Genomic DNA, 13596 nt, shown 5'->3' on the forward strand with positions numbered 1-13596 from the left:
CCTTCTCAGAGCCTGTAAGCCGTTTTGTTAGTGTCAATTAAATCTTATTTGTCAGGTTTTAGGGCTATACTTTGATTTTTCAACATGAAATTAAAAAGAATGAAGGGCAAATGGGTGAGGCATATCTTTAGGCACCCCTATTTTGGTGGCCACGAGAATCTGCGCTTGGACCACCCCGAAGGGTGGGGAAAGGGTGGTCACTGGGTAAGCATGTCCGCCCCTGACATGGGGGCGGGGCCCCGGGAAGGCCCTCGAAACCCGGAACGGAGTTTTCTCAAGTTTTCTTTGGCCCTGTGCTCCTTTGCGTTCTCATTGTCCACACCACAGGCAGCGGGGACAGGAGAAAGGGGCTTCGACGAACTGCTCGCACCCAAGGCTGCCTAGCTGTTCCCCGTGACCTGTAGACTCTTCCTTTGCCTCTGTCTGGTCATGGCCAGATTCTGGGTCTGCGCGGCAGGCGCTGGGTTTTTTCTTGCAAGTCTGGTTTTGCACGCGCGATTTTGTGGCTCTGGGGTGAGTTGTTTAGTGAGGAAGTCACTGTCGGGTGGTGTGGACGGCACTGTTGGATGCGGCGCCGCAGTCCTGGTGTGTTGGATAGTGGTCCTGGCTCCCTCCCGCACTAGCTCGTCTGAAAACCTGCACTTGAGGCCGGGCCACTGGAGTCCCTTGGTTTCTTAGTGTTAAAAGTGTCACTGTGGATGTCATTTTCTCTTGTTCAGCAACTCTTACTACATTGTCGAATAATTTACAGACTTTATTGTGGTCTTTTTAATCTGTAGACTTGTAAGCCCATTTCTTTTATTTATCGCTTACCAGAAGCTATTTTTACTGTTTCAGATTTTTAAATTTTTATTGGTACATTTTAGATATACATAATGATCACATTCATCATAGGGAATTTGCACTTGTACATGATATATCTTGCTTCTTCTTTTTCCCCATTCCCCTTCCATCCCTTCAACTCCTCTTCCACTCCTTATTTACAAAAGCTTTGTTTGGATTTTTTCCTTTTCTCGTTTTTTTCTTTTCTCTTCCTTTCCCCCTCCCCCCTTCCTAGTTCCCCTTCCCATTTGAACATTTTCTTCCTGTTTCACAATATCAGTTATATATTTTGGTCCTTATTTATGCTTTTAATTTCTCGCAGCAGAGAAACAATGTGATATTTACACATGTGTGTCTGATTTATTTCACTTGAGAGTATGATCTCAAGGTTTATCCATTTATCTAGAAATGTCTCGAGTTTATCCTTTATGGCTGAGTCCATTGTATAAAAAAACAAACAAACCACATCTTCTTTTTATCTGTTCTTCGGTTAATGGACATTGGGGCTGTTTCCAAGATTTAGCTATTACAAATTGTGCTTCTGTAAACATGAGTGTGCATATATTGCTGTGGCATGATGATTTTAGTTCTTTCAGGAGGATACCAAGAAGGGGAATAGCTGTGCGAAATGGAACCTCTAGTTTTAGTTTTTTGAGGAATCTTCACACTGATTTCCACAGTGGTTGCACCAGTCTACATTCCCACCAACAATGGAGAAGGGTTCCTTTTGCCCCACAGCCCTGCTACCATTTGTTATTGGTTGATTTCTTGATAGCAGCCATTCTTTCTGGAGTGAGATGGAATCTCAATGTTGTTTTAATCTGCATCACTGGAATAACCAGTAATGTTGAACATTTTTTCCTATATTTAAAAAATTTTGCCAGCTGTTCCTCAACCAAAGGTCTAATATCTAGAATATATAAAGATCTAAAAAAAAAATCATACCCCCCTAAGTTAAAGACCCAGTCCAGAAATGGGCGTCTGAAATGAATATATACTTCTCAGATGAAGAAGTACAAATGGCAAATAAATACATACAAGCGCATTTCTTAGGAATCATTTTAGTCTGGCAAACTTCAAACCCACCCAACCCCATTTTCTTATCTAGAGTGAAAACTGAATTTTAATCTTCTGGTTTTACTTAAGGTCTTAAGGAACTTTGCTTTTCAAGTTTCCTGGAGAACGGAGAAACTTCTTTACCGGCTGGATTTGGGTTGGCCTAATTATTCAGAATACTTTACTGGAACGACATTTTGTGTTGCAGTTGACTCACTCAATGGATTGGTTTACGTAGCTCAAGTAAGTATAATGGGAATTAAAAAAATGAACTCAAAGGAAATTACAGACTTTATGTTTTACTCGATTAAGTAACTATTTCTGTTACGCTACTTATGAGACTTTGGAGTGGGTTTCAAGTAAATATTTTGATTTTGAATATGATATACTGTATATATTACTAGGTTTTGAAGTTAATTTTTCAAACATTACTAAATTTCTCAATTAATCTTTCAATTTTATTTCTTTTTGACAAAATGAAAAAACCATTCCTTAACCCTGATCCTATCTAAGCAGTTATTTTTGTATACCTTCAGAGAGGGGATAACATCCCCAAAGTATTAGTGTTCACAGAGGATGGATATTTCCTACGAGCCTGGAATTACACAGTTGACACACCTCATGGTATGTTTGCAGCCAGCACACCATATGAACAGTCCATCTGGATCACAGATGTAGGAAGTGGTACGTGTAGCTGTATCTGCTAAATTACCTTACTAGAAATCACATTTTGCCCATGTTCTTACTTCTCAAAATCTTTTATTGTATTCTGCAGAGTTAACAAATTCAATAGGGAGGCTATAATTATTGTGATCTTTCTTTTAAACTTGATAAGGGACCTTTCCTCTTTAAAAACCATCAGTTACTCTTCTCAGACTAAGTCCACACCACTTTGGCAATGCCAATCTTTTTTTTGGTACTGGGGATCGAACTCAGGACCTTGCACTTGTGAGACAGGCGTGGTGCCACTGAGCTAAATCCCTGGCCCTAAAATGGCAGTCTTTTAAAGAGAATTAATAGACTCCACACATTTTCTTTACCAGCTCTCTTTCAAAAGAGGTGCTAAGAAGCCATAATTGCTTTGTTGTCCAGAGTACAAAGAAGCTGGTGCTCATGGTTTTGGAATTCTACTGACAAAGCATGTCTGAATCCTTCCCACTAGCAAATATTTTTTGTAAACAGTGTTGAAAAGTAAGCACAATTGAAATGACAGGTATAGAGGAAGTTTTCAGAGAAAGCAGTTCATTTGTGCTGGTGAACTAACAAAGCAATACCAGAGAAGGGCTGGCATTCCCTTAAGGACTCAGGAAGGTATAGGATCATAAATACAGTATTTCTAATGTTCCTTGTCCAAGTTATGTTCCTTTTTTTTTTTTAATTATCAGGAAATATTTGAAGGAAGCAGCAACAGGCCTTTTTTTTTTATGGTACTGGGGATCGAACTCGGAACCTTGTGCTTGCAAGGCAGGCAACAGAACCACTGAGCTAAATCCCCAGTCCAAGGTCTAAGTTTTTATATGTCATTCCATTGCCACACCACACATCTTCTCAGAACTCAAAAGATTTCTGGGCCTCAGATAATGGATAAACCATTTATTTTAAGATGTATTGTAGATGGTAAAAATCTAGCTAAGAAAAAAAATCTAGAATATCACAGTTTAACATTACAGTGAGATTTGACTATTTGTATTCTTTTTTCCCCCCCAGAATTCACTGCTAAAGGTCTTGTCCTTTAATTCATTCTGTTCATGTTATTCTTTTTTATAAAACTTCCCTGATTCCCAGAAATAAAAAGAGCATAACCAATCTCATTTTTTCCATTATAGCTTATTTTCCCACCAAGAGATCTGGTTGAGATTACATTTCTTTTCCCCGTTTTTAAAAGGAATAGATTAATGAAAATATAGCTGCAAATCAGTCATTTTCTTTAAAAAATTATTGACTAGTATTCTGCGCTCTTTGTCAGTTCTTCAGATACTTTGAGGTTTGCTTTCTCTGATAATACTGTTTTCTCTTACTATTGCTATAAACTTTAGCTTAAGTGTCCAAATTAAATACAATAATACATGTATTTTTCAAGATAGACTTGTAATGTGAACTGGTTCAGTTTGTTTCTGTTAAGCTTAGTGTATTCAGTTAGTCTTTTGCATACCTATCAGTTAGTTTTATGCCTTCAAGTTTATTTTTGCCGCTTTATAGTTTTCCCTAATTAGTGATCTACTTTATTCTTTCACTTATAAGATAATTTTAATTCAAAGGTTATTTTTCTCTTAGGAGAGAAAAGTTAATGGTTTCAATTTTAAATTTGTTTCCACCAGCAGAAAATACAATATATTTTTTTAAAGTTTTATTATGGAGTTTTTTGTTGTATTAAAATTTAAGATCTGTATATGAATGATTGAAATAACAGTTTTGAATGTAAGTTGTTCCTTTTATAGTTGCTTCTTGATTTCCTTCTGCAAGCAATGCTTTTTCAAGATCATGAGATTAAAAAAGAAAATGTTGCACAAAAAATTGTTAACCATGAACTTTGTATATGAGTACATTTTTTTGTTTATTTTTTCAACTTACAGTCTCCTTATTTTGGAGTAACTCAGATTTTGATTCATAAACAAATTTGGCTGTATCGTAAAGATGTTCTGTTTCTTGTCAGTTATAACAATAAATTATCCGAGCTTATCATCCTTTTCCTACTGTTTAATTCTTTCAAAATTTTGTTCTCCGCCTATTTGAAAACTGAATGTTATATAGTGGTTTTATTTGTGAGATATGCTCGTCTATCTTTACAGGAGCCTATGGTCATACTGTTAAGAAATACAATTCCTTTGGTGATCTTATTCAAGTCTTGGGTACTGCAGGAAAAAAAGGCACTGGTTTGAATCCCCTGCAATTTGATAATCCAGCAGAATTATACGTAGAGGACACAGGAGATATTTATGTTGTGGATGGAGATGGAGGATTGAATAACAGATTGATCAAACTGTCCCAAGGTACATAACTAAATTTTATATATCATAAAAATATAAATTAGATTTAATTTGTTTTATACATGGTATAATACTGTAACTGTGTATACATGAATTGTGTGTAAAGGACTAAAACACATTACTAGGAGAAAACTGGAAGATAGTTGGATTGGAGTGCCAATAATGAATGATTTTGCTGTTATGGCTTATACCTCAATGCCTGGGAGTTTCCTCCATAAGGAACTGGAGGGAGTTTGAAAATTTATAGTCAGTTTGAGATAAGTGGGTAGCCTATCTAATTAAGAATGGAGAAGTTAGGAGTCTAGAATCTCAGAGTCAGATATGCTACAGGCTGATTAACCATCCATATTTTCAGTAGGGCCCTGTTCTATGTCCTCTTTACATAATATCAATAGAGGTAGGTCTGTTATGGATGAGACAATTAAATGCAATCTATGATAATGATTTTGAAAATAAAATAGTGATTAGAAGAAGGAGAAACTAAATTGACTGGAGAAGTAGGACAAGATTGATTTCATGAAGTACTCCTTGAACTAAATTGGTTTTGGTGGTTGGTGAGAAGGGGACAGGCAGAGGGTTCCAGCAGGCCTTATCTTACAAAGTCTACAGGTAATCATTAGCAGGACTGCAGCTGAAAATGTACTCTCTGAACAGTGGAAAATAAGGTTTGAGATGTCTTTGAAAGCTTATCTGAAGATTTAAAAACTTTTATCTATAGCAGTGCTGGTGCCTGTTGCAGCATGTGTGCCATAGGTTTGTCACCACTGGCCTAAGGAGTCTCTTGGAAGTTTTTAGTAGAAAAGTGATTTTCTAAAAATAGAGGTTTTACAAGAAACTGTATTATATTAGAATATACAGAGTCTGCCAAAAATGTATACACACTTCCGGAAAAGAAAAACTTGTTTAAAATTTTCATACTAAATTTATTGAAACATCATGAGATTATGGGCCAGGGATTTAGCTCAGCGGTTCCACAGCCTGCCTTGCAAGTGAAAGGTCCCGAGTTCGATCCCCAGTACCAAAAAAAAAAAAAAAAAAAAAAAAAAATTCCTACAGAGCGGCTTTAAACAACAGAAATTTATTCTAGCCATTTTTAGAATCCAGAAGTCTGAAATTTATAAGATAGGTGAGGCTCCTGCTAGTAGCACTAGAGGAGAGTTCTTCTTCGCCTCTCCTAACCTCAGGCATGCCTTGCCTTGGGGCAGGTAACTCATCTTTGTCTCGATCTTCACTAGGCCCCTTCTCCAGGTCTTTGGGTCTCAGATCTACTCCTTTCCCTTTCAGGGATTTAGGGTCTACTCTAAATTTATGATGCTCTCATCTCAAGATCCCTAATTTAATTTCATCTGCAGGTACAAGAGGTTAGGACATGGGCATATATTTCAGAGGACCACAGTTCAAAACTCTGGAGTGGTTAATAAGAGAGACACACTATAAAAACATAATGTGAATTTTCAAGCTCAGTGAAATGATAATACCAAATAACAGGTAGGTTGGGAAGAGGAGCCAGTTTAAGGAAGAGGATGACATAAACCCTAAACAATGATTTTGAAACAATCATAAACAAATTCAAGTGGAGATAATTAAAGAAGTAGGTTAACTGAAGCCGTATAAGAATTAGGCAAATGGGTATATGCGTACATGAAACCAGGAAAATATAATTAAACTAATGGAGACATAATTAGTTTTTTACAATTTGAAAAATGTAATATACAAGTGTATAAGCCATTCTATATGTTGCACTGACCATATATATTTGTTGCTTGTAGATTTCATGATCCTTTGGCTGCAAGGAGAAAATGGGACAGGGCCTGCTAAATTCAATATACCTCACAGTGTTACACTTGATTCAGCTGGTCGGGTAAAAATACAATGTCATTGAGTGGGACATTGGTTGTGTGTGTGTGTGTGTGTGTGTGTGTGTGTGTCTAGATCTGTGTCTCTGGGCATGTTCGTCTGGATCATTGTCATATTCATGTGTGTCTGGGCATGTGTGGATGTGTGTTGGTTAGTAGGTAGGTTTGAGCAATTCCTCTGGAGCTGGCTCTGCACACATACTTTAATTGTTTTGTTCCTGTAATGAGGGGGTTCCTCAGCTATTTAGCGGTGAGCAAAATAGATGAGAAAGAGTAAAGAATTGATCCAAACAAAATTATCTGAAAAGAAGTATTGTCCTCCTACTAGGAAAAAACTGTTTCATTGCTTTCAATTTGTGAAAAAAGAATGTGTTGATCAAAAAGGGGTGGGAGAGATTAATCTTTTTTTCAGTACTGGAGATTGAACCCACAGTACTTGGACTGAGTTATACCCACATTCCTTTTATTTTATTTTATTTTTTTTCTACTTTGAGACAGGAACTTGCTCAGCTGCCCAGGCTGGGCTTGAACTAGAGATTAATCTTGAAACCCTGAAAAAGAGAGCCATGTAGACAAACTTGTCCTCATTAGCTCACACCTAGAAATAGCTTTAACCAACAGATTTCAATCTAATTCTCTCTTTTCTGTCCCTTTCTGCTGCCACCTTTTTTTAACCTACCTTCTAAGCAGAAATGCCACTTTGAGATTACCTTCCCACAACCAAATTTCCTTCAAAAATTTTTATATTAAATTCTCATTTTCTGATAGTGGCCTGTAATTCTCCATTACGGTAACTGTCATGCTATATTATAATCACTTAATTGTAGGCTATATAAAGGCACATGCTGAACCTCTTGCTTAATATCTTACAGCCTGGCACATAGTAGTCATATGTATTTGTTAAATGACAAAACATCTTGGACTCATAATAGATACATCAGGCTGCTTGCTTTATGACATTAGACAATCTATTTCCACTTTTGCTTTTGTGACCATCAAGCAACCTTCTAATCATGGTATTTTTTAATAAAGTATAAATGTCTTGATCATTAAATATTCCTGTCTACCATAAGAAATTAACTGACCAGATGAACTTTATGTATAAATTGAGCACTAGAAAGTTAGAGTTCTGTTTTTACACATTAGCCTCCTGAACTTGGTTAATTATTTCCCTTGTGGACTAAGAAAAAGTCCAAATTTCAGAGAATGAGAAACCTAGCCCCAGTCAAACTTTCTGTGTTTACCAGTATCCTAAAAGGCTTTGGAGTCACTTGCTGAGAGAATTCTGGTGTTACTAAGTCATAAAAAATGAGTGTTAAGATCTACACGCCTGTGCTTTTTCTAACAGCAATTCTATTGGGAGCATTTTAAATGATTTAACTTATTAAGTCATCACCACAACCCTATATGAAAATTTCATTCCTTTTAAAGACTCATTTCTTAAATAGGATTTCCTATGATCAAAATTTGTTGAGTATTAAGTAGAAAAGACACTACTGATAACTTATATAGCTGTGGTGGTGAACCTGTAGCAAGCATGCTACAGCAGGCTGTTTGTATCATTGAGCACTTTAAACGTTTGCCATCACTGCTATATAGTATCAGTCAGTTCTAGGGTGCAAACTTTATTTCCTCTTTGGTCATTTGTCTGAGACAAAATATTTAAGGAAACTCATCTTTACTAAAGAATCATAGATCAGGAAAAGACCTTGAGAAATTATTTACTTAGGCATCAGATTCTCTATGAAATGGTATAATGAGTCTTTATTTCTGTTTGGAAAGGAAGTCAATGGCCACCAAATTCACACACATTGATAGAGTTAGGATTACCCTGAAGAAATTGTCCCGGAATCCACAAACCCAAGAAATCCAAAGAGCTTGAAGAGGGATGTAGAGATCAGCAGGCTTTGCCTTTCTCCTCCATTTCATTTTTTCTGCCTCTCTAGCCCTAGGTACATGTCATGAAAAACCATTTCACTTTGTGTATGCCATTAAATTGCACACAATACGCAATACACATTCTTTTAGAATGAACTGGACTTTCTCTTTTATACCAACAATTTCTTAACTCATTACACCATATGATAAAGCCAAATGAAACCTGTTATCATACTTTATGTGTTACTAAAATCTCCCAGCCTTTGTCTTATTTAATGGTTCAGCACTTTAGACATAGCATAGGTTTAATGATACAAGAGTAAATAAATACTTCCCTTGCTGAGTTCCTAAGGAGCAAGGCTGCTTTTTTTCTCTTGTTGCCTGGCCCAGGAACTGACAGGCTGGTGGTGCTCAGTGAAGATGAACCTTGCTAGAGGAACGAAGAAGGCTCACTGTTGCTTTTTACTATCTATTAATCCTCTGCATTACTGTGGACTACACAAGTTTTTTTAGTTGTTTTAGTTAATCACATGTCTAATACAATAGAGAGCACATTAAGACAGATAGCCATTAGATTGTGGGCCTGTTTCTTGTAAGTGCAGTTCAGACAAGTCATTTAACCTTTCTGAATTTTAGTCTTTTCTCAGCTGAAAATGGTATTTATGGTATTTGGTCTTTGGGGTCTTTTAAGACTAATAAAAGTAAGCACTTATTTTTCCTTCTTCTCATGCAGTGACTCTTTTCACAGTTGATATGCTTTTGGTTTCTCAGGTGTGGGTTGCTGACCGAGGGAATAAAAGAATCCAAGTGTTCAGTAAAGACACTGGGGAGTGGTTAGGCGCATGGAATAACTGTTTCACAGAAGAAGGACCTTCTTCAGTCAGGTGATTATTTTTTCTTTTTATTTTGAAATGCTTATCTTAGTTGATTTATGTTACTTCCTCTCATTAAGGTTTCCTCTGATTTAGGTGAAGGTTTATCATGTTCACTGTAAATTTTAAGCAGAGTGTCTGGAGATATAGCTCAGTGGTACAGTGCCTGCCTACCATGTGCAAGGCCCTGGGTGCAATCCTCAGTATCATCACAAAAGAAAAACCAGGCGGAAATGGATTGAAACAAGTATGTGTAGAGAAAAGTGATATCTTGGAGTTTTGAATCCCATATAAATGGAAAGCAATTAAACGCCTAGTGCTCTGTGGAATGCCAATATCAGAGATAATAAAGATATGCTACAGGTGTCTCCTGTAGCCTTTGGCAAACTTTTAAACAAAAGGAAAATTTTTAAATGAGGAAAATAATAGTTTGAGTCTGTAGTTTCGAGTTCTTTAATTTTGTTTAATACTGTCATATTGATAATTTTTGTTTTTAAATTTAAACTAATCTCTGTCTCTACCATCACAGATCTCTTGCTTCTCTCAACAGAATTAGATAAAATTTAAGTTCTCATTAAAGGAATCATTCAGAGATAGTTACCTACTATTGTTCAGGACTCCAGGGAATGAAAATGCTGAGAAAGTAAACATTTGTGATGAATTTGTGGTGTAAACTGTCTTTCCCCTTAGATTTACTCCTGATGAGAAGTACTTGATCGTGGCGCAGCTGAATCGTAGCAGGCTGTTGGTTGTGGCAGCACCCCCAGTGGGAAGCATTGGCGACTGTTCTGTGATCAGTACCATCCAGCTACCAGATCAGGTTCTGCCACATCTCCTGGAAGTTAACAGAAAGACTGGAGCAATCTATGTAGCAGAAATTGGGGCCAAACAAGTACAAAAATATGTCCCTTTTAATAGCTATGTTCCTCCATTCAGTACATAGTGTTTTTTTCTTGGAGGTATTCCATGTGTCAGTTCAAATTCTCAGATTTGTTAATTGTTTAAAAATGGGGTTCAAGCAAAATTTTATTTTTATCTGATTTAATAACAAAAATATCTGTCAATAAGTCATTATATGTCACATTTTGTTGCCACTCATGGGGACTTAGTTTTATGTTCTAAGTCTATAAGGATGTTTTAATGAAAGAAATGTAATTTAATGAGATCAGAAAGAGGAACCAAGATTGTAACCTAGTTACTTGCCCAGGTAGATTAACTCTTCCTGGGTAAACAATAGGAATAAAAATGAGTCCTAGGATAATTCATTGAATGTCATGTGAAGAGCTAACTATAAACCTCCAGTTGGTTGAACACACATAATACGGGCTGGCTGGGAGATTGTGAGGAAGACGGGACAGTGAATCATGTGCATGCTTGTAGAGTGGTAGGTACTGAAGCTACAAAGGGAATCTTACATTCCTGAAGACCCTGAGTAGCTTAGAGTCCAGAGGGGAGACACAGGGCAGCAGTCAGCAGTGACAGCAACACATACTTTTGGTGGGACTTTGAAGGAAGAGCACCAGATCTGACTGAGATTCATGGAGACTACAGAGGAAGTACAGTCTCGAGAGGAAACAGTGTGGGCCTAGTAGAGAAGTTCTAGAAAGTTATAAACTTGCTGTGAACTTTGATGTGCGTTCCGGCCTTTTTTATTAAAGTCCAACTTGACATTGGTTCTTTAGCTGTAAGATCTTCACGTCAGCCTTTAAATATGCAATAAAATGGCTGACATCTAAGCACTTTACTGAAAGGAGTTTTAAAAAATAAGTAAAAACTTTTTAAAGATAGTCTTAGAAATAGAGCCCCTCTTCCATTTCTTTTAAAGCATGAAATAAATTCATTCCTAACATTTGTCTACCTCAAAGAAATTTCAGAGTTATTTACATGGACATATGCCAAACGCTGAGTTATTAAGATGAAAAATTTCCTGCCTTTTTATTTCTGCACCAACTCCAGTTGGTCTGAAAATTGGCTTCCTAATTAGAATGATTTTTCAGTTTGTTCTAGTTTATTCTAGGTTTTTGTAGAACTTTGCCATATTACAGTCTTTCAGATCACTCTTCCCCTCTCTTCAGTCAGCTCCCCTCTTTATCCCAGTGTTTTACTGTGAATGCTTTGCAAGTTACCCATGCTGATTGGTGGTCTGTTTTCCAGGCAAAAATAATTCATACTTGTTTTGATGCTCTGAATCATGTCGTAGTGCAGTTAGGGAGGTAAATCAGTAGCAATAACAGGCCCTATCCTATATCCTGGTCCATTGTTAATGTGTTGTGCTACTGATCAGACTACATGATCTTCAATGAGTTGCCTTAGTTTTCTGTTGAGTAACATGGGAACATTGTTGTCTTTCCTTCTGCATGAATGCTGTGAGCATCGTAGGTGCAGCATGTGCAAAGGTGCCTAGAATTTTATGGATATGTTCCAGGAATTTATTAACAGGTCCTTCTAAATGTGCCATGTACACGATACCAAATGCCAGGTTTGTCTGCTTTTGTGTTTATGGCTTTTATCGAAATGCATCCTGATGAAACTTTCTGCAGTTTAACTAATGTGATCAGTTGATATGGATTTCAGAGGGAAAAAGACTTTGTATTTGGTTTACAAACCACGATAAGACGTGCAAATGTGTCTTTGAAGGAATGTAAGTTAGGTAAACTGATTTTATCATTTCTAAAATGTTTTAACTTTTATACCAGATTTTTATGGAAGTTGCTGAAATGTTGTTCTTGTATATCTCATAAAAAGTTATTGTGAGGATACTTGCAATTACAGTGTTTTCCTTTTTTCCTTTGGATGAATTGGTTAAATGAATGAGAAATGTGTTTTTTATGAAAAATACATATTAAAATTGTGAAAGAAAAGGTCATTATCATTTGGCTGTCCAGTTAAAGATTAATTTCACTGTCATAAAAGCAATTTATAGCTTCTTTTTTCCATTGGAGAATTTCAGCAATCATGGAATCATAGGTTGGTGCTAAGAGAATATCCCTGTCTTCATTCCCCAAATCATAAGTTGATGTGGATAAATATTGGTGGTGGTGGTTGTAGTTGTTGGAAAATGTAAACAGTATGTCTTCATTTGAGATGGTGGGTGGGTACAACTGGCAAAAATAACTAATTGCATTTCTGCAATAGAAGTAGAACCTCTTTATCCCTCTACTTTCTGTTTATTCGTGGGGTAGAAAGGAAAGTTCCAAGGCAATAGATATCAGAAAACCAAGGCTATATGTATTTTCCCTATAAAAAAAGAAACCTCAACTATAAGATTGAGTACTTAAAGTGGAATTGTTAGAGAAAATTTGGATGCAGTTTAATGCTAAGCAAAGAGAATCCATAATTTGTTTTTAGATCACTTAACAAGACTGCTTCAATCACATGGCTATGAGGCTAAGACAACAAAGTCCTAAATTGTTTTATTTTTGCTGGTTTTAGACATTCTTGCATTTGCAAGCAGGATAGGTTGTGCAGCCAAAGTTAAATCTGATAATTTTTAGATTTCTACTTCTTAGGCTCACTAAATTAGAATCATAAAAAGTTCTAAATTTATGACTTTGACTTGCTCTGTTCTCTGTGATGTATTTTCAGCAATAATCAAAACATTTTTACAGTCAGTAAATCTTTATTCAGTGAACAAAATTTGAGACAACAGATAGTAAAAGTCACTTAAGCAAGTGTCCTCTGCCCTAGTAGTTTGCTGCTATTCCAGAACACAACCTTACACCTTTGTCTTTTAGTGCTTGCTGGTAGACACCTGTTCTGGCACTTCTGTTGTGTTACACTCTTGAGACAAAAGAGGGCAGTAGAGTTCTGCTTGTGATAAGTATTTCTTGAAATAAATGTGAGCAAATGTCGACCTCCTTTATACTTTGACTTTTTAAAATTAAATCTGTGTTAACCATGCTTGGACCTTTTCTTCTTTTTCTTCAGCTTATTTACATCTTTACCAAGTTGGTTTATAGGTGACAGATTTTCCAAGGGTTTTTGGAAATTTTTACTGCTTAATTGGACTTTTTTCCATTAAGAAAAATTAAATGTTTTCAATAATTCAAACTAGCAGCCAAAGTTAAGTAACTCATTTGAAACAAAAATGAAACTATATGATTATGTGAGTTTCGTACAATGGAA

General features: G+C 36.4%; 1 protein-coding gene across 2 annotated transcripts; it reads left to right on the forward strand.

The window, feature by feature from the left end:
• The first annotated feature begins 69 nt into the window (after positions 1 to 69).
• Positions 70 to 13371, forward strand: Nhlrc3 (NHL repeat containing 3). Of its 2 annotated transcripts, none has more exons than XM_087199531.1 (7): positions 70 to 204; positions 1969 to 2121; positions 2415 to 2562; positions 4668 to 4868; positions 6635 to 6726; positions 9371 to 9483; positions 10162 to 13371. In XM_087199531.1, exons 1-7 carry the CDS (start codon positions 85 to 87, stop codon positions 10412 to 10414), a joined length of 1080 nt encoding a protein of 359 aa, XP_087055657.1. In that variant the 5' UTR covers positions 70 to 84; the 3' UTR covers positions 10415 to 13371. The 2 variants fall into 2 exon arrangements, with proteins under 2 accessions (XP_087055657.1, XP_004874117.1); XM_004874060.4 differs by lacking the exon at positions 70 to 204 and adding an exon at positions 217 to 513.
• The last annotated feature ends 225 nt before the right edge of the window (positions 13372 to 13596 follow it).

The sequence above is a fragment of the Heterocephalus glaber genome, unplaced genomic scaffold, assembly GCF_053883595.1.
Source record: "Heterocephalus glaber isolate CG9 unplaced genomic scaffold, H.glaber_assembly_v1.0 deba00001720, whole genome shotgun sequence".
Lineage (NCBI taxonomy): Eukaryota > Metazoa > Chordata > Mammalia > Rodentia > Bathyergidae > Heterocephalus > Heterocephalus glaber.